This window comes from Protopterus annectens, chromosome 17.part0, assembly GCF_019279795.1.
Source record: "Protopterus annectens isolate FY-2018-M chromosome 17.part0, PAN1.0, whole genome shotgun sequence".
Lineage (NCBI taxonomy): Eukaryota > Metazoa > Chordata > Ceratodontiformes > Protopteridae > Protopterus > Protopterus annectens.
In genome coordinates this window covers 666,604,781-666,630,777 of record NC_056751.1, presented here as the reverse complement: position 1 = coordinate 666,630,777, position 25,997 = coordinate 666,604,781, and the positions used below count along the sequence as shown (strand labels likewise).

At 44.6% G+C, this 25,997-nt stretch overlaps 1 protein-coding gene across 3 annotated transcripts in view; it reads left to right on the top strand.

The window, feature by feature from the left end:
• Positions 1 to 25,997, top strand: part of USF1 (upstream transcription factor 1) — a 931,515-nt gene that overhangs the window by 784,611 nt on the left and 120,907 nt on the right. For all 3 annotated transcript variants that reach the window (XM_044059392.1, XM_044059391.1, XM_044059393.1), the window contains one exon: positions 4,553 to 4,681. In XM_044059392.1, coding sequence (XP_043915327.1) covers positions 4,553 to 4,681 — 129 coding nt within the window. The remainder of the gene's footprint in view (positions 1 to 4,552; positions 4,682 to 25,997) is intronic.

Below are 25,997 nucleotides of genomic sequence, written 5' to 3'. Positions count from 1 at the left end.
ACAGGTCCGGCCATCCCGGTACAATAGGCATTGCCCCTCCAAGAACTGGTCCTTTCCTGTCCCCTCCAGGTCAGCCCCCCCCCCCCAACAGCCCCAGGGAATCCAGTCACCTAAGCAATGGAGTTACTCCCCTTCAAAACCAGGGAGTGCAAAGCCACCCCCTCATGGTAAGAACTCACAATGACTTTGCACTTCCACCCCCTCCCTCTGCCCATCTACTCTTGCCCCTAGGAGGAAAACTCTCCTTCCACACAAGCAATTGGGCCACCATTACCAACGACCACTGGGTCCTCAACATAGTGTCCCAGGGATACAAATTTTATTTCCATACTCTGCCAACTGCAAAAGGGTTCCCAGATCTTCCTCCAAACCAGTGGGCAGAGGCCAAAAAGCAAGTTCTTTCCCTGCTCTCTATGAGGTCATTAGAGCATGTTCCTGCAGAACAGATAGGCAAAGGTTTCTACTCGAGACTCTTCCTAGTACCCAGAATAGAGGGCGCATGGCACCCCATCCTCTATCTATCCATTCTAAACACCTTTCTGGTGATACCAAAATTCAAAATGCTTACCCTCCAGCAGCTTCTACATACGCTTTCCAAGGATGCTTGGTTAGCCACCTTAGACCTAAAAGAGACCTTCCTACACATCCCAATCAGGGAATCATGCAGGAAATACATACGTTTCAGGGCAGGATCACTGCACTTTCAGTTCTCTGTGCTTCCCTTTGGCTTATCCACTGCTCCCAGAGTTTTCACAAAATGTCTGACTCTCACCATTGCTTTTTGCAGACAAAGAAATATTCAAATTTACACATACTTAGACGACTGCCTGATTCAGGCAGAGACAGTCAGGAAAAGCTGCTAAAGCACCTGACCTTTGTAAATGACCTGCTGACCTCCCTGGGGTATACTGTCAAAGAAAATAAGTCCAAACTAGTACCCACACAAAAAATTGTATTCCTGGGAGCAAGCTTGGACACAGCATCCCCAATGGCATTCCTTACACCAGAAAAACAAACCTACCTGACAGCCTACTTTTCTCAACTAGCCACCTGGCCCCAGTTATCTGCAAGGAAAGTCCTGGAAGCTGTAGGGTTCATGACTTCTTGCATTCTACTCATTCCATATGCCAGACTGCATATGAGGAAACTACAGTGGTACCTAAAAAGCCTTTGGTGTCAGCACTCTCAAGACCTGGAAACTTTTATACCAATGATACCTTGCCTAAGGAAAGACTTTCTGTGGTGGGCAGCAGCATGCTACCACAACAAGGGACTACCCTTCTCACCACCCCACACTGCCCAGACCCTCACCACAGCCGCATCTATGCCTGGGGTGCACACCTGGACGACAGGTGCATACAGGGCCATTGGAGCCCACATCAAATACATCTGCACATCAACCAAAAAGAGATGTTAGCTGTTCAGCACACATTGACAGCTTTCTGGCCCCTTCTCTCCCCAGGGGCTCTACTGATTAAAACAGACAACACCACTGTGATGTGGTGCATCAGCAAGCAGAGAGGGACTCACTCCTACCCTGTATACAGGCTCGCCGTGACCCTTTGGCACACAGCCTCAGCCATGCAAGTACACCTGTTAGCGCAATTCATGCCAGGCTCTCTAAACTCTCTGGCAGGCAACTTAAGCAGAAATCTTCTGGACCCACATGAGTGGCAGCTAGACCAAAGAACCTTCACCCTAATAACTCAGAAATAGGGGACCCCGAAGGTCGACATCTTTGCTTCCCACTCCAACCATCAGCTCAGCAAGTTCTGCCTCACTGCAGGGCCTGGAAAGTGGATGCCCTACCCTTCCACTGGGATCAACCTCTCGGTCTATGCTTTTCCCCCACTACCTCTCATTACCAGGGTACTGCTCAAAATAAGGGAGGAAAAACTAAGGACAATTCTAATTACTCCAGACTGGCCTCGCCAGCACTGGTACCCACTGCTGCGCAGCCTGTCCCCTCTGCCACCATGGCATCTCCCTCAGATCCCAACCCTCCTAACCCAGAGGGAAGGAGAACTCATGCCTCCCCAATTGCAGATGCTCAATTTGGCAGCCTGGCTTATTCCCTGACCACTGAACAAGCTGCCAATCTCAGTAAACCGTTTCTAGATGTTATACATGAGGCCAGATGCCCTAGCACTAGAAAGTCTTATGCTGACAAATGGAAAAGGTTCTGCACCTGGCTCCAGGCTAAGGGAGCTGATACGGCACAGCCCTCCCTACCTTTCATCCTGGATTACTGAGCTGACCTACTATACAGTGGTGTCTCCTTTTCCTCTATTAAAATTCATGCCTCTGCTATCTCTGCTCATTTCAACACTGATCAACCACTTTTCTCACACCCTCTCTTCAAACAGTTCCTAAGAGGGGCTAACAACTTGAGGTCATCCAGAAGAGCCACCTACCCCAGCTTGGGATTAAAAATTTGTGTTGGAAAAGCTCACCCTTCCCTGCTTTGAACCAGCAGCTTCAGCAGAGTTAAAGTTTCTCTCCTGGAAGACAGCCTTGCTTCTGGCCATCACTTCAGCCAGAAGAGTATCCGAGCTACAAGCACTCATGGCTGTAGAGCCCTTCATCATCTTCCATGCTGATAGGGTGTCCCTCAGGACTAACCCATCCTTCATGCCAAAAGTGGTGTCCAGTGTGGCTCTCAACCAATGCATTCATTTGCCCACCTTTTTCCCTAACCCACAAAACAAGGGAAAAAGGATACTATGCTCTCTAGATGTGCACAGACAACTCAGAGTCTATCTAGACAGGACTAAATCATTCAGAAAGACCAATCGTTAGTCAGCTTTGCTGCTGGAGCAGAGGGTAAAGCCATATTCAAACAAACCATTTCCAAATGAATAGTACACTGCATCCATTTCTGCTACAAGCAACACGGGAAACCTCCCCCTAAGGGGGGGTCAGGACTCACTCAACCAGAGCAGCCTCCACCTCTGCAACTTTCCACAGAGGAGTCCCCACCAGGGACAATCATGGAGGCTGCAACATGGACATTTGTTCACACCTTCACCAAGCATTACCACCTGCCCATCTTCTCCAAATCCAGGGCAAGCTTTGCCACTGCAGTCTTGCAGGGCATCTTAGCCAGCCCTAGTCTTCTTGACTGCCTCTACCCTTTTCCTCAGCTTTGAGAATCAGCCTAAATGTGATGACTGCAATAGTGAAACACAAAGAATATAGTATAGTTGTGTACATGTTCGAAGGTATTCACTGTTGCAGTCCTGGTTTCCCCTCCCTCCCTCCATCCCTTTCTCTCTCTCTCCTTACAAGGAACTTTTTAGTATTTACTTTCTACTGGTGGGGTTCTTCCACCATATACTGGCTCCCACTTGGGGGCTCCTTACAGTTGGGGCAAGGAAAACTGATGTAATGCCGTCGGCTGCCTTACTTTATACTACTGACGACCTGATGTCAGTCCTGAGGCGACAGCAAGCGACACAGAAATACTAAGCCTCTGGTATTCAGGCCGAGTGTTACCCTGGCAGGGATAACCCAAATGTGATGACTGCCATAGTGAATACACCCGGACATGTACATTTATGGTATGTGTACACAACTGTACTTTTTGGGACATCAACAGTCCCATTGTAATACCCTCGTCAATGTTTGCTTCTCTTGGGCTGTTAGCTTATTTTTCTGTGACAGATGTCTCCAGTTTCTAATCATTTTCCTGTTATGATGTCACCCACACCAAAAAAAAAACACCAAGCTTAAAATAAGGTCTTAGCAGTTATGACCTTATTTGAGATGGATATCAGTTTGTCTGTCACTGCTGCAGGGTAATATATCTTGCTTAACTGTAGTCATGTATTACAGACAGTCTGCACCTGCAGCACGTGGTCCAGTTTCCCATCCTAACAGCTAAAGAGGGACCCATTTTACTTGCCTACAGCTAGTAATCCAGTTTCCACAAAACCAACCTATGAAACTGATTGTAATTATTTTATTTTGTTAATTTTCAGCAAAAGAAAAGAAAGAAAAATAACCTGTTGTAGACCTCAGATGTGATACTGCCCCTATTTTTGGTTGGACACATCTGTTGGAACAATAGGAGAGTATAACTTTCAGAAATGTAGAACCCTGAGTAAAAACAGCAAAAAGCATTACTATAGCTAATATAGCAGTAAAATAACCCACAGACAAGTTGCATGTAGTCCTCTCGACAGCAAAAACCATTGTAGGTGTGTGTTTGTGATCTTAAGCCAGATGTTTAGTTTAGAGTGGTAATAATTTAGTGCAGAAGAGTTTTGGATGCTAGATGCTGGAGTATCTTGGGCTAGAGTGGGGCGAGAGGAAGCCTGTGTATGCAGAGTATTACGTCACATATGTGTACCAGAACAGAACACAAGATCTTCCAAAATTTTTCCCTGCTGAATTCTGTCAGAAATTTTCCATAAATCTGTATGTGTGTATTTAATCTATATGTGACTAATTAAGGAGTTCCTCCCTTTAGTTTGAATAAATTCCTGTAAAAAGTTTAGATGAAATGTAGACATACATATTTGATGTGTAAATGTTTATTTTTCTTTAATAGAGTAAAGGTGGCATCTTATCAAAAGCTTGTGATTACATACAAGAGCTTCGTCAGATTAATGTACGCTTGAGTGATCAGCTCCAGAACCTAGACCAACTTCAGATGGATAATGACTATCTGAGACAGCAGGTAGGCAGAACTGGAATGGACTCTTATCACTATATTGTCTGAAAGAAACATGGTAACATATGTATACTACATGCATTTTGTTGACAAATTGTGCCCACTTGATCCAACTAAACTACCTATTTTTGTCAACAGTTGCCACTACCACCCCTGGGCATATACGTACACCTCTTACAGGAATTGCCTTCTGTTTTAGTTCCACTTCAATAAGGCTGATTTTAACTTCAGGCACATTTTTGTGAATTTGTAAATTTCCTAACTGATTTTTTTTGAATTTTCTTAAAGCACTTTAACTTCTGAAAATGTGTGATTATGTTTGTGTCCTAATATGGCCTAAGTCACAAGGACATGAATAAATATGTACCCTATAGTTACCAGCATCATTATGATTTTGTTTAAACTATTCACATGAAGATACTTAAAAGCATTGCATTAATACTCACACGTATGCATTTCATCAGGTTTATCTCTGCTTTTAACTAACATGTTCTTTACTGTGCAGAATGTTCTGTAAACAGGCATCAGGAGTCCCATTGAAGCACTGTTGTCAGTGTTTGCTCCTCTTGGACTGTTAGCATATTATTTCAAGCACACCTTCCTCCCCTGCTGAATTTAAGACCCTTTTAATGCCTGCTGCTTTCTCCCTTCCATCCTCAGTGCCCTTGTCCCCCCCTGTTTCCCGTAAGGCGTATTGGGGAACTCTACCTTTCTTTTTTTCTTCCAGTATTGCTACTTTTGTATGCCTATCTTCATAATTCGTGCAATGTCAAGAGTCTCATCTGGTTCCTTTTTGTTAGTTTTATTCCATAACTTTTTCCTGCTGCCTTCCATCTTGCCATTGTTTTGATTTTGCCTTCCCAGTTTATTCTCTCTGCTTTGTGCCGTAGTGTTCTTCATCTGTCTTAAACCCTTTGTTAGCCATTTTTATCTTCTTTTAGTGCATTGTTCTACAAGTCTTCGGTCTCCTGCTATGTGCATTGCTTGCTTACTCATCCTTTTGAAAATCTCTCAGTGTCTTGAATGTAGATCAAAAAAGCACAATTCCCAGGCGTTCTTTAAATCCCTCTTGTATTTTCGTTACTTTATGCCCTCTCCCCATATGTTATTTGTCCATATACAATCCTAGATTATATGTCTATGCCATACACTTTTCATGTAAATTCTTCCAACACCTGCTTTCATCTTTTCTTTCTCATCACTTTAGAGTGTAGAGCCACATGTGCAACATTCTCCACTGTTGGTCCTAAACTGCTAACATGCCCTTGAGTGAAAGTCATCTTGATGCGTTGTTTCCTTCATTTGTCTCCAAGTAAGACTTTTCGTTTTTAGAGTTCCTTTGTCTCCTTCATGATGCCTGTTCCTCCTCTGACTTTTCCTTTCTTCTTTTCCCACTTCTGTATGGGGAGTCTGCTACTGTGCTTCCCTCTTCTCTTTTTTCAACTCTTATTTCTGTCTTTTTAAGTACCATTTCTTGTCCCTCTTTCTTCCACAATGCCCATATCTTTTTTTTTCTTTTCAAGTTCCTACTGATGTTCTTTGTGTTTCACTGTTGCAGTCATCACATTTGGGTTATCCTGCTAGGGGTAGCCCTCAGCGGGCCTGAATACCAGAGGCTTAGTATTTCTGCGTTGGTTGCTGTCGCTTCATGACAGACATCAGGTCGTCAGTGGTATAAAATCAGGCAGCCAATGCCATACCATCAGTCTTTCTTGCCGAAAAGCCCAAAGCAGAAGCAGTTTGCACTAGTGCTGGTTGGCCGCTACCTGAGTTTTTGTTTCTGAATTGAAGTTGAAGTCTTCTAAAGCCAAGTACCCCGTTGGGGATCCTTTTTTTCTTGCTCTAACCGATGTCAGAAAAAGTTAACAATTGTCTCATCTATGGAAAGCAAATATCACACTGAGACTTCCATTCTTACTGCGTCACCTGTTTAGGCCCAGACCACGACTTCCTTCGCTGTTGCTTTTGTGCTTTATTCAACGCCAGAACTATACGTCGTTGGGCCCTTATTGCAGCTAGATATTTTCGCTCTCAGTCCTCGAATTCTCCCTCCGGACTAACCCATCCTTCATGCTTAAAGTGGTGTTCAGTGTGGCTCTCAACCAATCCGTTTATCTGCCCACCTTTTTCCTTAACCCACAAAACAAGGAGGAAAGGATTCTGCGCTCTCTAGATGTGCACAGACAGCTCAGATTCTACCTGGACAGTACTAAATCTTTTAGAAAAACTGATCATTGCTAGTCAGCTTTGCTGCAGAAGCAGAGGGCAAGGCCATATCCAAATAAACAGTCTCCAAATGGATAGCACACTGCATCCATTTCTGCTACAAACAGCATGGGAAACCACTGCCAAAGGGGTTCAGGACACATTCCACCAGAGCAACCTGGACATCTGTTCATACCTTCACCAACCATTACCACCTGCCTATCTTCTCCAAATCCATGGCAGGTTTTGCCACTGCAGTCTTGCAGGGCATCCTAGCCAGCCCCCAGGCTTCTGGACTGCCTCCACGCTTTTCTTCAGCTTTGGGAATCAACCCAAATGTGATGACTGCAACAGTGAAACATGAAGAACATAGTACAGTTGTGTAAACTTAGATGTTCGAGTGTATTCACTGTTGCAGTCCTGGTTTCCCTTCCTCCATCCCCCTTGTGTCCCTCTCTCTCTCTCTCCTTACAAGGAATGTTTGGTATTTACTTTCTAATGGTGGTGTTTTTCCACCACAACCTAGCTACCTATTGGGGTCTCCTGACAGGGCAGGAAAAACTGATGTAATGGTGTCGGCTGCCTGATTATACCACTGATGACATGACGTCAGTCCAGCAATGACAGCAACTGATGCAGAAATACTAAGCCTCTGGTATTCGGGATGACTGAGGGCTACCCCTGGCAGGATAACCCAAATATGATGACTGCAACAGTGAATACACTCTAACATCTACATTTATGGTAAGTGTACACAACTGTACTTTTCCTTGCCCTCTTCTTTGGACATTGTGTTGTGCATGTCCTGGTATTTGTGAGGGCCTCCTTTGTTTTATCCCGGTTTTTGCATCTGAGTTTTTTTCCTTTTGCACAATTTGCTGACCTGATCCAAGGTCTACTCGAGCGCCCCCCCTCCCAACACACACACACACACACACACACACACACACACACACACACACACACAATTTCTTGAAACTTTCCTTCATTGCCTCTAGTTTTTAGACCCCATCCACTTCCAGCTTTTATCCTTCCTCGTCTTCAGTCACTGCTGCGTATTGATCAACCTTACATATGCTCCAAAGTATACAAAGGCACACTGTTCTGTCCTACCCCTGACCTACATTCTTTCCTAGTTAGTCTGGTATGCCCTGCCATTGATATGTACTTGCTACATATTTTCTTTGATGTCTTTTGTAATCTTTTATGTCATACCAGACAGGTGCTACCCAGACTGAAGGCTTACTGTCATTTTTATCATGATGTTCATCGTGTTTCACTGTTGCAGTCATTACACTTGGGTTATCCTGCTGGCAGGCGACCCGCAGTCTGCCTGAGTTCCAAAGTCTTGGTCCGGCGTCGGTTGTTGTCGCCTCTTCCCTGACGTCAGTGCGCCAGGGGTATAAAAGTTGCAACCAACGCCATTTTCTTCAGTCTTTCTTGCCGTGCGGTGCCCGAAGCAAAAACAGTTTGCAAGTGCTGGTCGGCCGACTCCTGAGATTTTCAAAATTGAGTTTCAGAACCGAAGTCTTCAATAAAGCTAAGTACCCCATTGGGGAAACTTTTTCTTGCTCCAGACCAATGTCAGTAAAAGTTAATAATTGTATTTCTTGTGGGAAGCAAATACCTCATAAGGACTTTCACTCTTATTGTATTCCTTGCCTAGGCCCTGACCACGATATTACTAGTTGTAGGTTTTGTGCCAGATTCAATAAACGCACTATTAAACGTCGGTTTGATTTTGCTTTACATTATTTTGGCCGAAGGTTTAATTACAGAATTTATAAAAAACGCAAAAACAAAGAAAAGGACTGGCATCCGAGGTACAAAACCAACGACAAAGCCTCTTCTAGGCCAGTCACCGGTTCGGTGGATCTCAGTGAGGCACTTTTGCAGCCCCTGACACCCACTACCTCAGTGCCACAGGTCTTAACCGACAGCCATGTGGAGACACCAAGGCCTGTGGAAACTCAAGGTATTGGGCCTACGGAAACTATTCCCTCAGATGGGTCCAGAGCCGCTGAGCAGGCATCGGCTTGTGAGGGTGTTTTCATACCTTCACAGCTTACTATTAAGTCCACTGCAGCAGCCAAGGCAAAGTCAAAAACACCATTAAAGGCAAGGAAACAAGTACAGCATTCTCCTGAACAGTCATCCATGCCAAAGAAACAGATGCTTAAAATGGCCGAAGACCTAATTACTTTAATCAGGGGGTCCCATCCCCCTCCAGACAAAAGGCCTAGGCAAGACACTGACTGTGATTCCTCTGACCAGGTTTCCATTTCCTCTGATTCCTCTTCTGATCAGGGATATTCTCTCCCTCCCTATGGGGACTCTGATGCAGAAGAGTCCATACCTTCAGCCTCTCCGCCTGAGGATTATTCTTTTGGGGAAACCCTGCACACCATGAAGGAGCATTTCCATTGGGAGAGCCAGGATTATTCAGAATCCAAGGAAAGACTCAGAGACTTCCTTTTATTGCCTCAGCACAGGCCCCTGGCTATCCCCCTGTGCTTGATATTGTTGATGTTTTTTTCTGAATCCAGTCTGTCTTCTGATTCTTTACCCCCTGCACCAGTCAAGCCAGACAGGTACTACAGGGTCCCTGACTCTCATAATTTTCTTTACAAAAACCCCGCTACAGACCCAGAAACAATTTCTCAGGGTCCTAAAGGGGTTAAGGCTTCCACTGCTAAAAATCCTGTCCCCTCGGATAGGGATTCCAGAGCTTTGGACAATGGGGGAAAAAATTACACTTCTGCTAATTTAGCTGTAAGAGCTTTAAACTGCCAGTTTCACGTGCTTAAATATCAACAGCACCTCATGTCATTGTTAAAACAGAAAATGGTTTCAAATACAGGACGTCCTGACAGTAAGGAAATGCAGGATTTATTGCATGCAGTTGAACAAGTGGGAAAGCATACTCTGCAATGTGGCTTTGATTCATTAGAGGCTTCTTGTAGAGCCACAGTTACAGGCTCTGTTATTCGAAGGCATGCTTGGTTGAAAAAACAAAGTTTACCTGACCATGTTAAAGTAAAATTATTGGATGCTCCATTACAGCATGATACTTTGTTTGGTGTTAAGGCAGAAGAGGTGTTAAAGAAAATGGAGGATAAAGCATAGACAATGCAGACAGTGAAAGATTTCTTACAAATTCAACCACCTAGATTTAGCAGGAACTGGCCTTCAAAAATTGGTCCTTTCCAGTGTCAGATAGGCCACAAAGAGGCAGATACAGATGCCCAAGAGCCAGATCTCAGCCCCAAGCCTCCTACAGACCTAAACAATGGGGTGCTTCAGCCCCCAAAGGAAGGGAAGACAAATCACAACCTTATAGGAAACCGTCCCAATGACTTCCCTCTACAAATGCCAAGCACTTACCTTTTGACAGCACCCCTAGGGGGAAAGCTAGCACTTTTCTCAAAAAATTGGCACATAATCACCCAGGACCAATGGGTGCTAAATATTGTTTCTCAAGGTTACAGGTTCCACTTACACAAGCTTCCAAAATCAAGGTATGCCAGACCTGCCACAAAACCAATGGGCAGAGGCACAAAAACAGATTTCTGCTCTTATGGACATGGGAGCTATTCAAAAAGTTCCACAGCAAGAACAGGGACAAGGATTTTACTCAAGACTTTTCTTAGTACCCAGAAAGGGCAAAACCTGGAGACCAATACTGGACCTGTCAAGCCTAAATACTTTCCTGGATGTTCCAAAATTCAAAATATTAACACTACAGCAACTTCTGTCCATGCTGGGCAAGAAGGCTTGGCTAGCTACTTTGACCTCAAGGAGGGATACTTGCATGTCCCAATCAGACAATCTTGCAGAAGATACCTCAGATTCATAGCAGGCTCAATGCATTATCAATTCTCTGCACTGCCCTTTGGCTTATCTACTGCGCCCAGGGTCTTCACAAAATGCCTGGCACCAGTAATTGCATTTTGCAGACAAAAAGGAATTCAAATATATCCCTACTTGGATGACTGCCTTATTCAAGCAGAGAGCAAGGACATTCTTCTAAAGCATCTGGCATTTGTAAAAAGATTGCTAATTTGACTAGGGTGTACAGCAAACAAAAAGAAATCAAAACTAGTGCCCTCTCAAGAGATAATATTCCTGGGTGCAAGCTTAAATACAACTGCCCAGATGTCTTATCTCACGCCAGACAAACAAAGGCAACTGACTCATTACTTTCAAATGATGGCAACAAAAACCCAGCTCCCTGCAAGAAAAATTCTGCAGGACCTGGGCTTCATGACATCCTGCGTTTTACTAATTCCATATGCAAAACTGCATATGAGGAAACTACAATGGTATCTAAAAAGTGTTTGGACTCAGCATTGTCACAGCCTGGAGACAATCATAACTTTAATTCCCTGCCTACAACAAGAGTTTTGATGGTGGTCCCAGGCCTGTCACCACAACAAGGGACAGCCTTTCACCTTACCCACAGCCAGGCAGACAATAACAACGGATGCATTGGATTATGCCTGGGGGGCACATATGGCAGGAAAATGTATTCAGGGCACGTGGCCCAAGAAACAAATGCATCTTCACATCAATCAAAAAGAGATGCTAGCTGTACAGAATGCCCTGACAGCTTTCAAGGACCTAATACATCCAGAACAACTATTAATAAAGACGGATAATACCACAGTTATGTGTTACGTAAACAAGCAAGGGGGCACACATTCCTACCCCCTATGCAGACAAGCCATGATTTTGTGGAACACAGCACTGACCTATCAAGTACATCTGCAGGCACAATTCCTGCCAGGAACAAAAAATACAGTGGCAGACGAACTAAGCAGAAATCTCATGGATCCTCATGAATAGAAGCTAAATCCACAAGTGTTCAGCATGATAACGAGGAAATGGGGATGCCCAGACATAGATCTTTTTGCCTCCCCTCACAATTACCAAATACAGAAATTTTGCACAAGAATTTATGGAAAGTGGATGCTCTATCATTCAGCTGGAAAGGCCTTGACAGTCTATGCCTTCCCTCCGATGCCTCTTCTTACCAAGGTGCTACTAAAAGTCAGACAAGAAAGGCCAAAAATTATCCTGATTGCCCCAGACTGGCCACACCAGCACTGGTACCCAATCCTAAAGAATTTGTCTCAAGACCCAGTTTGGCTTCTACCTCAAATTCCTCATCTTCTGACACCACAAAACAATCAGATTCTGCACAGTCAACTCAGAACCTTAAACCTGGCAGCATGGCAGATAATGTAGCCACTCAGACTGCACCTCTCTCTAAAGCTGTTATGGATGTCATTTTAGAAGCCAGGAGGCCCAGCACTAGGAAATCTTATGTAGAAAAATGGAAGAGATGCTGTGCTTGGAACCAGGCACAAGGGCTCAAACCTCTTGTCCCTAATATACCTCAGATTTTACAATACCTAACTGAGATGATGGACAAAGGCTTATCTTTCTCATCTATTAAAATCCATGCCTCTGCCATTTCAGCTCATTACAATACGGAACCTCCTATTTTTTCACATCCTCTACTACAACAGTACCTCAGAGGGGCAAAAAATATAAGACCCCCAAGGAAAGCACCAATACCTACTTGGGACCTCAATTTTGTTTTAGAGAAACTCACACTGCCTCCTTTTGAACCAGCCAGCACAGCTGATCTAAAATTCTTTTCATGGAAAACTGCTCTGCTCCTAGCAATAACTTCAGCAAGAAGATTGTCAGAGTTATAGGCATTAATGGCTGTGGAACCTTTCCTCATTTTTCATCAGGACAGGGTTTCTCTTAGGACAAACCCAACATTCATGCCAAAAGTGGTCTCCAATGTGGCCTTAAGCCAAACCATTCATTTACCTACTTTTTACCCAAATCCCCAGAATAAAGGGAAGAGACTTCTGCACGCTTTGGATAGCTACAATTCTACTTGGACAAAACAAAAGCTTTCAGAAAAACTGAGCAACTGTTTGTAGCATATGCTGCAGGATCACAAGGAAAGCATATTACAAAGCAGACAGTCTCAAAATGGATAGGACACTGCATCCGTTTCTGTTATGCACAACATGGCAAATCAGTGCCTAAGGGCATTAGTCCTCATTCTACCAGAGCAGCAGCCACTTCAGCAGCTTTCTTCAGAGGAGTACCAACCAAAGACATTTTAGAAGCTGCAACCTGGAGCTCAGTGTACACTTTCACCAAGCACTACCACTTACCTCTCTACTCTAAATCCAGAGCAGGCTTTGCCACTGCAGTTCTGCAGGGCTTAGTAGCCTCTCAAAATCCTATTTAGACCCAGCCACCCAACCTCAGCTTTGGGATTCTACCCAAGTGTAATGACTGCAACAGTAAAACACGATGAACATAGTACAGTTATGTACCTACCATAAATGTAGATGTTCGAGTGTATTCACTGTTGCAGTCCAGGTTACCCACTCACCATCCCCCTTTTTTCATTGCTGTGACTTTTCTGTACTTCTCATCTGTATACTACCTATGTGGTGTATTTGCCTGTAGATGAAGGAAATGTTTATAGTAATATATGCATGTTTTTTGGCATAATTTCTATCTTTCCAGCCTTTTCTATGGCACCTGACATCTAGGGCAAGAAAAAACTGAAGAAAATGGCGTTGGTTGCAACTTTTATACCTCTGGCACACTGACATCAGGGAAGAGGCGACAACAACTGACGCCGGACCAAGACTTTGGAACTCTGGCCGACTGCGGGTTGCCTGCCAGCAGGATAACCCAAGTGTAATGACTGCAACAGTGATTACACTCGAACATCTACATTTATGGTAGGTACACAACTGTACTTTCCCCCTCTTGCCATTATAGAAAAGTCTTCTCCTTCCATTTTCTAACCAGACCTTCTGTCTCTGGCTTCATCATATAGTTCTTTTCTTCCCTAGTTAGTTTTCTTTACTGTTTTCTCAATTTTCAGCCCTAAGTACTTGGCTCCTGGCTTGGAGCTTATGTTGCCATATCCCTCATCTCTGGATGTTCATCGTGTTTCATTATTGCAGTCCTAACCAATGGGTTATCCGGCTCCCGGTAGCCCTCAATCAGCCAGAATACCAAAGGTAAGTAAAAATGACGTCGGTTGTAAAGTACGTCAGGGCGTCCGATACAAAAGGAGGCAGCCAACGTCACTTCCTCAGTTCTTCCTTGCCATGTAGCCCGAAGCAGAAGCATTTCTTACATGAGTGCCGGTCGGCAGTTTACCTTTTGTGTTTCCGACTACGAAGTTGAAGTCAACTACAGCTAAGTACCCCATTGGGGATCCCCTTTTTCTTGCCTTAACGAATGTTAGAAAAGGTTAGTAATTGTCTTACCTGTGGAAAGCAGATTTCCCGTAGATATTTTCATTCCTATTGTATTTGTTTAGGCCTTGACCACAACATTCCTAATTGTGATCTTTGTGGTTCCTTTAATCCACGTACTATTCGTCGTCGGGGCTAAGCTATTAGTTAAGCATTTTGGAGATGTTCATCGTGTTACCCTGCTGCAGTCATCACACTTGGGTTATCCTGTCGTCAGGCGGTCCCGCAGTCTGCCGGAATTCCAAAGTCTTGGTCCTGCGTCGGTTGCTGTCGACTCTTCCCTGATGTCAGTGCGCCAGGGGTATATATAATGCAACAGACACCATTTTTTTCAGTCTTTCTTGCGGCGCGGTGCCCGAAGCAGAAGCAGTTCGCAAGTGCCGGTCGGCCAACTCCTGAGATTTTCGAATTCGAATTCCAGACTGAAGTCTTCTATAAAGCTAAGTACCCCGTTGAGGAAACTTTTCTTGCCTCAGACCGATGTCAGAAAAAGTTAACAATTGTACTTCTTGTGGGAAGCAAATACCTCATAAGGATTTTCATTCTTATTGCATACCTTGCCTAGGTCCAGACCATGACGTCACTACTTGTCGGTTTTGTGCTATGTTTAATAAGCGTACTATTAAAAGACGCTTTGATTTCGCTTGACACTACGTCGGTAGGAAATTTAACTACATCATGCCATCGGAGCAACCGACTACCGGCGTACACAAAAAACGCAAGGATAAGGACAGTCAGCCCAGGCCTAAGCCAGATTCCGAGGTCTCTGCTGGTCCGGTCTCCGGTCCTCAGTGAGTCTCCGGCACAGCCCCTGACTACCGCAGATCTGGAACCCGAGACCGCTACGGAACTTTTGGCGGAATGCACCAGGCCGAAGCAGCCATTTAGTTCAGGCCCTTCTGACGACATTGCTGCAAAAGACGTCGGTGCTACAGAAACGCCATCGGTTTCAGAAGACGTTTTCAGACCGACTCTCACCATTAAAACGTTTTCTAAGACGAAGACTTCTACTAAATCTAAAAGGACTGCACTTCAGTCTCCTGTTCAATGCCCCATGCTTAAGAAACAGATGCTCAAAATGGCTGAAGATTTGATTTCTTTAATCAGGGGTTCCCAGCCCCCTCCTGACAAAAGGCCTAGACAAGAGGAAGATTATGCATCCTCTGAACAAGTGTCCATTTCTTCAGACTCCTCTGAGGACCAAGATTACTCCTTCTCCCCTTATGAAGATTTTGATGCTGAGGAATCTATTCCGTCAGCTTCTCCTCCTGAAGACTACTCCTTTGGGGAAACTTTACACACTATGAGGGAACATTTTCACTGGAAAGGTCAGGACTACTCTGACTCGAAGAAAAGGCTCAGAGAGATGTCCTTCATGGATGCATCTGCAGTCATAACAAGTGGGTTGTCGATCTAGTCAGGCAGCCTGCAGTGGATTCAAGAAAGTCCGAGTCCGGCTTGATGTCGCTGGTACTCCCGGCCCTCCTGTTGTCTTTGGTGTAAGTATCCAGCGGACGCCATTTTCATTTTTCTTTCTGCATTCTTGCCGCCAGGCAAGCGAAGCGCAGAGCTGTCGGTCGGATCAGGGCCGGTCGCGGATACTACGCCCAAAGACACTAAGAGCTAAGAACCCCGTTGGGGACTTAAGGCCTCCTCGCCTTCAGCTCGATTAAGTTAACAATTGTTTAAAACTGAAACAAATCATAAAAAATTTCCTCATACTGTCTGCCTTGTTTGTCATTGTTGTTGCCTAGTTGGGCCCAGCACGGTACTTCTATTAACCCTGTGTTTCTGCGTTAACGTCGGGTTACAGAAACAGTTTCGGTCGAGATTTTTAAGTACATTATGCCGTACGATCCTTGCGTACCCCAAAAACACAAAAGATAACGACCACACTCAGCAAAAACGACAAGCGGCGAAACCACGGTAAAACAAACATTCTAAAGTCCGACGCTCGGCCGGAAACCGAACTGCTCTCAGTACAGCTGCCCCCCTATTCTACTGACCAATACCCTGCCACACTTCTTGAAACGACCTCGATTTTACCCACTCGGTGAATTGACACCCAAGATTTTATCCCGCCTACGATCTCATCCTTGTGCGTGTATCGCTCAGCAGGCCCTCAACTGCCATGTCCGCCAAGGGGTGCGTGGGGCTAAGGCCATAGACTATGCTGTTGTGCTTAGCCAGGGGCCCCACATCAGTTCCTAACAAATTTTCTCATCTGCTTTGGGCTGCAGAAGATTTAATTCAACCTCACAAAGACTTTCCCTCAGACAGGGCCTACCGGCCCCCCTGAGGGAGAGCTCCTCAACCTGGCCCAGACTGCCAGTTCTGCTGATGATTCAGCTGATACTGATCAGACTGCTGATGAATCCCTGATAGGATGAAGATTAGGATAAGAGATTCTCCATTTCCCAGAATTGATTCTGGAACTTCTTCCAGCTGCTTTCTCCTTTGCTGAAATCTCCTGAAGAATGAACCTTTGGCATGAAGAGAACACTCAGCCAGAGACAGAGCAATGCCAGGACCTTTCTCCACTTCCCACAGCACAGGCCCTTCAGCTCTAGAAAAAGTTCTCTGCCTTTCTGATGATGCTTTCTCCGATGTTTGCTGTGCTCATTCCTTTACCCCAGCCCCTTTGAAGGAGTGCCAGATTTACATCACCACACAGCTGGCCTTTTACTCAGGCCCCACTTGCAGACCCAGAAACCAAGGCCCCACTTGACCACAGAAGAAGCGACCACAGCTAAAACCCTAGTCCAGGTGAAAGAGCAAGCAGAATAGACAGAAAGGGATAAAAGGTCTACTGCAACTACTACAATAAAACTACTTTATTCATATTTCACATGGGAAGTTAAATGGTTAGATAGTGAAATGTTAACTTCTTACACTGTCTGATGAATATAAAAGATAAAATATGTATTAGAAATGGTAATTAACATAACTAAGGACTTTGGTAAATCCTTAAAAATTAGCTGCTCTGATGCTCATTTGATATCAAGATCAAAGCAGATGAGCACAGTGATAGGAATAACAGCATGGGAAAAGGAAACTGGCTGGGATCATGTAGCTAAGTGATTGCTAGATCTCTATAACAGACAATGCATGTCACAAGACAACAAGCTTTGGCAACGGGTTATGAAAGAGGAAGAAACCTAAAAAAATCAAAAAAAGCTAAGATTTCTTGCTTAGTCAAACTAAAGGTTTAGCAGGAAAAGGCTTGCCAAGGTGGTCCTTCCTTTGAACTGCTCTAAAATTTCAAAATCCCAACCCCCAAGACAGAAACAGGAGACCCCAGGAGGGAGAGCCTGCCTACAGGGCACACGGTTTCAAGGTAACAACAAGCACCAAACACAGCCAAGACACAACTCAGCACACACTCAAGAGAATCCACTAAATCCATAATGCCCTAACAAATATAGGCGGAGGGCGGACAGGGCACCAGACACAGCCCTTGCACATACATCAACAAAACTTAAGTGGAACAGACAAACCATGAATCAAAGTTCAACACTTTTCTCTTTACCAAGAAAGCAGATAACCAAGAAAACCAAAAAACATTTACAAACCTTAATGTGGAGTGCGGAAGTGTATTTCATGGAGCTGGAAAAACAGCAACACGGGAAAGAGGATCTACTTCTACATCAGACTATTTCCTATGCCAAAGAAAGGAAAAAGTTGAAGACAGGAAAGCGATTAAATATAGCAAGGTTTGTCCATCAAAGTCCCAAGATTTAAAATGCTGACCCTACATGAACTTCTTCAAACTTCGGGCAAAAAGTCTTGGCTGGTAAAATACCCTACCACAGAGATATACCAACCAGAAGCCAAAAAAGATTGTCTGCAGAGATTCAAATGCATCAAACTCTTGCAGGATCAGAGCACTATCAATTCTAAGTTGCCTTTGGCTTATCTACTACCGTCAGAGCATTCACAAATGCAGACTACATCAATGTCATACACTACTACCTACAGGATCATCTAAATTTACCCATCAGGCAAAAGCTACTTGCTAACAGGGACAACAAAAGCAAGCTGACAATTTACAAATAGTGTTACACTTTAACTAAACAGAAGCAACAGTACCTACACAAGTCACAACTGATACTGCTGCAAAAACAAGACTTTTCATGAGGCGAGATTTACACACAGCACAACAAAAGAACTTCTGACTCAGAAAAAACAAAAGAACTTTCTGCTTCACTTTAACAAAACTGAAAAAGTTAACTTTCTTGAAAGTTCACAGGTACAACTTGGGTTGATTTTCATGGCAATCTTATGAAGAAACACCAGTGGTACCTCTCTGAAACTACAGGCGTACCTCTTCATTTATAAGTCCCAATACAGACTGATCTAAGAACAGAGGAGCCACTAATCCATGCTTAAAATTGCTTTCAAACCCAAAGAATCCAGGCATGCCAATCGGCAAAAGTCAAACCCTTTTCGCAGATGTCAACCCATGACCATCATCCCAGGCCTGGACAATAAGCCATGGGGGGCCCTATGGCTGGACTATCACGTGCTCAGTCAGTGGACACAGGATCCCAACACAGAGCACTCACAATCAAAGAAATCACACAGTAAAAAAGGCAATCAAAGAAATGGGGCCTTCTCAAAGGGCCAGGTTAATTTTTGACAGGAATGAACAACACTTCATCCTGTGGTACATCAAGAAATGAAAGGTGTGCATTCATACCCCTAAAGAGAATGACCTTGGAGCTAAGGCCCCTGGCACTCCAGCACAGACAACACCACAGTCATGTGGTACATCAACAAACAGGGAGGCACTGGCAGAATGTCGAAAGAGATGACCTTGGGCACTGTGGGAACCTATTTGCATCTACATCATTCAGACCATCAAGAAATGTAAAGATGACTAGCCACACCTAGGAGCATTCAAATATTACTCACTCTCCTCAAACTGGATGGAAGCTATGGATTCCACCATTCCACTCACCCTTTGAATACTCCTCCTGAAATGGGGTTGCCTAACAGCTCACAATTCCCACCTCTTCCTTTGATACACAAAAGGTACACCTACTAAAACTGAAGACTCACTCGTCCTTGGATAATGGGAAAGCCAAAACCACTTGATTCAACCTCTTACTTTCTACAGCATCGCCATTCCGGAAAAATATGTAAGCCAACATCACATCATAAATCATAGCTTTCCAACCTCCCTTCAGCATCTGACATCCACACCTAAAAAAGCACTGCATGGAACAACACATGGAAGCAGCTAATCCAGCTTTGTTCCAAGAGTTAATCACATTGTGCTTGACATCCGCATCTAAACAACAATAACTGCAACCATCTGAAAATGGAAGCGAACTTGCAAGAGTACGGAAGGGAAAGATGTGTCAAACATTAAGATACTTACAACAACTAGGGTATCAGAATACACCTCATTTCTGGCTTTAACCTACTCATCCATCAAGACTTCTATGCAGGAAAATTTTTCAGAAAGAAGCCAGCTAACACCCATTGCAGGAAAAGAAACTAAAAGGCAGGCCTGTCCTACAATCACTCAGTATACCTCAACTCAACCACCAACAGACCTAGGACACCTGCTTGTGCTGAAAAGTACACACTATCACCCTACTTCTCAGAGGCAACTTTCAGAATACAACACCTGTCATGGAGAATGTATTTCCTAGAGGAAACCAACTTGTAAAACATCCAAGTCAGAACTACAGACTGCAGCTTAGCTTTTCTTTTACTCCCCCAACACAGACCACTTGCCATCCCACCAGTTTTGGACATTGTGGATGATGTTTACTTAGAATCCAGTTTGAACCCAGACTCTCTACCTCCTGCTTCTGGCTAAGCCTGACAGATACTGTAGAGTGCCTGATTCCCACAAATTTCTTTACAAAAGCCCTGTAGCTAACCCAGGGATGATCTCCCAGGGTCCCAAGGGGGCTAATGCTTCTATGGCTAAAAACCCTGTACCTTCTGAGAGGGATTCCAGAGCACTAGACAGGTGGGGGAAAAAGGTTTACACCTCAGTCACACTAGCTATGAGGGCACTGAATTGCCAATTTCACATGCTTAAGTATCAGCAATTCCTAATCTCTCAGTTAAAGCAAAGAATAACCACTCTCCGTCAACAATCTGAATTGAAAGAAGTACAGGATCTGTTGCATGCCACTGAACAGGTGGGCAAACATACCTTACAATGTGGGTTTGATTCTTTGGAGGCCTCCTGCAGAGCAGCTGTCACTGGGTCTGTTATACGTAGGCATGCTTGGTTAAAGGAACAAACTCTGCCTGATCATGTTAAAGCAAAACTACTAGATGCTCCCTTACAGCAGGATGTTCTTTTTGGAGGTAAAGCAAAAGAAGTCTTAAAGAAAATGGAGGATAAGGCAAAATCTATGCAGTCAGTCAAAGATTTCCTACAGGTACAACCCCCTCGCTTCAGCAGAAACTGGCCAACAAAAAACTGGTCCTTTCCAGCTATTGACAGACCACAGAGGGGTAAATACAGGCGTCCAAGGGGCAGAAGACAACCACAAGCCCAGTATAAACCTCGCCAATGGGGAACTACAACACAGAAGGGAGGAGAAGACAGGTCCCAATCCCCCAGAAGGCAAACTCAGTGACTTGCACCTCATCTGGCCAAGCAATACTCTCTCGGCAGCCCCCTTGGGGGGGGACTCACACTTTTTGCAGACAACTGGCACATTGTCATAAAGGACAAATGGGTCCTAGACATAATTTTACGAGGATACAGATTCCACTTTCACACCTTGCCAATGAAAAGAGGAATGCCAAACCTGCCACAAAATCAATGGGCAGAGGCACAAAAGCAAATTACAGCTCTCATGGACATGAGAGCCATTCAACTGGTACCTACTCGAGAGCAAGGCCAAGGATTTTACTCAAGACTCTTTCTAGTGCCCTGAAAGAACAATGCCTGGAGACCAATTCTGGATCTTTCAATTCTAAACACTTTACAAGTACCCAAATTCAAGATGCTAACACTACAGCAGCTTCTTCCCATGTTGGGCAAGGAAGCATGGCTTGTAACGTTGGACCTCAAGGAGGCAAACCTGCATTTCCCTATCAGACAAAGTTGCAGAAGATACCTCCGATGTTCATCGTGTTACCCTACTGCAGTCATTACACTTGGGTTATCCTGTCATCAGGCGGTCCCGCAGTCGGCCGGATTTCAAAGTCTTGGTCCGACGTCGGTTGCAGTCGCCTCATCCCTGACGTCAGTGCGCCAGGGGTACATATATTGCAACCAACGCCATTTTCTTCAGTCTTTCTTGCCGCGCGGTGCCCGAAGCAGAAGCAGTTCGCAAGTGCCGGTCGGCCGACTCCTGAGATTTTCAAATTCGAATTTCAGACCAAAGTCTTCTATAAAGCTAAGTTCCCCGTTGGGGAAACTTTTCTTGCCTCAGACCGATGTCAGAAAAAGTTATCAATTGTATTTCTTGTGGGAAGCAAATACCTCATAAGGATTTTCATTCTTATTGCATACCTTGCCTAGGCCCTGAGCACGACGTCACTTCTTGTCGTTTTTGTGCTAGATTTAATAAACGTACTATTAAAAGACGATTTGATTTCACACGACACTTTTTTGGCAGGAAATTTGATTATAACATGTCGTCGGAGCTTCCGACTACCGGCGTGCACAAAAAACGCAGGGATAAGGATCGACAGCCCAGGCCTAAGCCCGATTCCAAGGCCTCGGTTGATCCGGTCTCCGGTTCTCCGGTTATCAGTGAGGCTCCGACGTAGCCTCTGATTACCGCAGTTCAAGAAACCGAGACCGCTACAGATATTTTGACGGAATGTACTAGGCCGACGCAGCCTTTTACTTCAGGCCCTACCGACGATTTTCCTTCCAAGGACGTCGGCGCTTCTGAAAGCCATTGGTTTCTGAAGGTGTTTTCAGACCAAAGACTCTAACAGTCAAAACGTTTTCCAAGTCGAAGACTCCTTCCAAACCGAAAAAGACTTCACTTCAGTCTCCTGCTCAAGGCCGTATGCCTAAGAAACAGATGCTCAAGATGGCTGAAGATTTGATTTCTCTTATCAGGGGTTCTCAGCCTCCTCCTGACAAAAGGCCTAGACTAGAGGAAGAATCTGCTTCCTCTGATCAGCTGTCTATTTCTTCGGATTCCTTTGAGGACCAAGACTATTCCTTCTCTCCTTATGAAGACTCTGATGCTGAGGACTCTATTCCCTCAGCTTCCCCTCCGGAAGATTACTCTTTTGGGGAAACTTTACACACTATGAGGGAACATTTTCACTGGGAAGGTCAGGATTACTCTGATTCCAAGAAAAGGCTCAGAGAGTTTCTTTTACTTCCCCAACACAGACCTCTAGCCATCCCTCCTGTTTTGGACATTGTGGATGATGTCTATTTAGAATCCAGTTTCAACCCTGACTCTCTGCCTCCTGCTCCGGCCAAGCCTGACAGATACTATAGAGTACCTGATTCCCACAAATTTCTTTACAAAAGCCCAGTAGCTGACCCAGAGACCATCTCCCAGGGTCCCAAGGGGGCTAAGGCTTCCATTGCTAAAAATCCAGTACCTTCTGAAAGGGATTGAAGAGCACTAGACAGATGGGGGGAAAAGGTTTACACCTCAGCCACTTTAGCTATGAGAGCTCTAAACTGTCAATTTCATATGCTTAATCAGCAATTTCTGATCTCTCAGTTAAAACAAAAGATTACCACCCTCCCTCAACAATCTGAATTGAAAGAAGTACAGGATTTGTTGCACGCCACCGAGCAGGTGGGCAAACATACCTTACAATGTGGGTTTGATTCTTTAGAGGCCTCCTGCAGAGCAGCTGTCACTGGATCCAGTTATACATAGACATGCCTGGTTAAAGGAACAAAGTCTGCCTGATCATGTTAAAGCAAAACTACTAGATGCTCCCTTACAGCAGGATGTTCGTTTTGGTGTTAAAGCAGAAGAAGTTTTAAAGAAAATGGAAGATAAGGCAAAATCAATGCAGACAGTCAAAGATTTCCTACAAGTACAACCGCCCTCGCTTCAGCAGAAACTGGCCAACAAAAAATTGGTCCTTTCCAGCCACTGACAGGCCTCAGAGGGGTAAATACAGGCGCCCAAGGGGCAGAGGACAACCCCAAGCTCAGTATAAACCTCGCCAATGGGGCACTCCAACCCAGAAGGGAGGAGAAGACAGGTCTCAACCCACCAGAAGACAAACTCAATGACTTGCACCTCAGCTGGCCAAACAAAACTCTTTTGTCAGCCCCCCTGGGGTGAAAGCTAGCATTATTTGCAAACAACTGGCACATGGTCACAAATGACAAATGGGTACTAGACATAATTTTATGAGGATACAGATTCCACTTTCACACCTTGCCAGTAAAAAGGGGAATGCCACACCTGCCACAAAATCAAAGGTCAGAGGCTCAAAAACAAATTGCAGCTCTCATGGCCATGAGAGCCATTCAAAGGGTACCAACACAAGAGCAAGGCCAAGGATTTTACTCAAGACTCTTCCTAGTACCCAGAAAAGAAAATGCTTGGAGACCAATTCTGGACCTTTCAATTCTAAACACTTACTTACAAGTTCCCAAATTCAAGATGCTAACACTACAGCAGCTACTTCCCATGTTGGGCAAGGAAGCATGGCTGGTAACGTTGGACCTCAAGGAGGCATACCTGCATGTCCCTATCAGACAAAGTTGCAGAAGATACCTCCGTTTCATTGCAGGTTCAACCCATTATCAATTCTCTGCACTGCCCTTTGGCTTATCTACTGCGCCCAGAGTATTCACAAAATGCCTGGCACCAGTAATTGCATACTGCAGACAAAGAGGAATTAAAATATATCCATACCTGGATGACTGCCTCATTCAAGTAGAAAGAAAGGACATTCTCTTACAACATCTGGCTTTTGTGAAGCAACTACTGAATTGTCTGGGGTACACAGTAAACGAAAAGAAGTCAAAACTAGTACCCTCACAAAAAATTACATTCCTGGGTGCCAGCTTGGACACAACGGCCCAGAAGGCTTATCTTACACCAGACAAGCAATTACTACTGACTCAATATTTCAAAACAATGGCAACAAAGACCCAATTAACTGCAAGTAAAATTCTGCAGGCTTTGGGCTTCATGGCATCTTGCATTCTGATAATACCATTTGCAAAACTGCATATGAGGAAATTACAGTGGTACCTAAAAAGCGTATGGTCTCAACACAGCCACAGCTTGGACACACTGATATTTCTCATTCCCTGCCTTCAACAGGAATTTCTATGGTGGGCACAGGCATGTCACCTCAATAAGGGTCAGCCTTTCACCTTGCCCCCACCCAGGCAAACTATCACAACAGATGCTTCAGACTATGCCTGGGGGGCACACATGGCAGGGCAATGCATTCAAGGCCTATGGACTGCAGAATAAAGAAAACTGCACATAAACCAAAAAGAGATGCTAGCTGTACAGAAAGCTCTGACAGCCTTCAAGGATCTACTACAGCCTGGACAACTTGCAATAAAGACGGACAACACCACAGTAATGTGGTACATAAACAAACAAGGGGCACACATTCCTACCCTCTTTGCAGGCAAGCAATAATCTTATGGAACACAGCTCTGGCCTACCAAGTCCAGTTACAAGCTCAATTCCTGCCAGGACAGAAAAACACATTGGCAGATGACCTAAGCAGAAACATCAAAGATCCCCACGAGTGGAAGCTAGACCCACAAATATTTACAATGACAACTCAAAGATGGGGCCTACCAAATATAGACCTGTTTGCCAGTCCTCAAAACTACCAGCTGACAAAATTTTGTACAAGGACATACCACCATCAAGCTTGGAAAGTGGACGCTCTCTCCTTCAGTTGGGAAAACCTGACAGCATATGCCTTTCCTCCATTACGTCTTCTCACAAAGGTTCTTTTGAAGGTCAAAAAGGAGAAACCTCGAATGATTCTCATAGCCCCAGACTGGCCACGCCAGCACTGGTACCCGCTATTGAAGAATATGGCTCACAGCCCACCATGAATATTGCCTCAAATACCTCATTTGCTCACGCAGCAAGACGAGCAGATTCTACACAGCCAGATCAAAACCTTAAACCTGGCTGCATGGCAAATCAATTAAGCATCCAACCAGACCCTCTTTCACAAGCAGTGCTGGATGTTATTCTAGAAGCCAGGAGGCCAAGCACCAGGAAGGCTTACTCGGACAAATGGAAAAGGTTTTCTGCTTGGAACCAAGCTAAAGGCCAAGACACAACTCAGCCTTATATACCTCACATTCTGCAGTATTTAGCTGAAATGTTGCATAAAGGACTTTCCTTCTCCTCAATTAAAATCCATGCTTCAGCTATTTCAGCTCACTACGACACAAATCCACCTTTATTTTCAAATCCTCTCCTAAGGCAGTTCCTCAGAGGGGCAAAAAACATTAGACCACCTAGAAGAGCTCCTACACCAACATGGGACCTCAATTTTGTTCTGGAAAAACTAACGGTACCTCTCTTTGAACCAGCTTTTTCTGCAGACCTTCAGTTCCTATCTTGGAAGACTGCCCTGCTCCTGGCAATAACTTCTGCTAGGAGAGTTTCAGAATTGCAGGCACTTATGGCAGTGGAACCTTTCCTCATTTTTCATCAAGACAGAGTTTCTCTACGAACTAATCCTTCCTTCATGCCTAAGGTGGTTTCCAGTGTAGCTCTAAATCAAACCATCCACCTACCCACTTTCTACCCCAATCCACAGAACAAAGGTGAGAGACTCCTGCATTCCTTGGACATTCACAGGCAACTTCGTTACTACTTGGACAAAACTAAGGCTTTCAG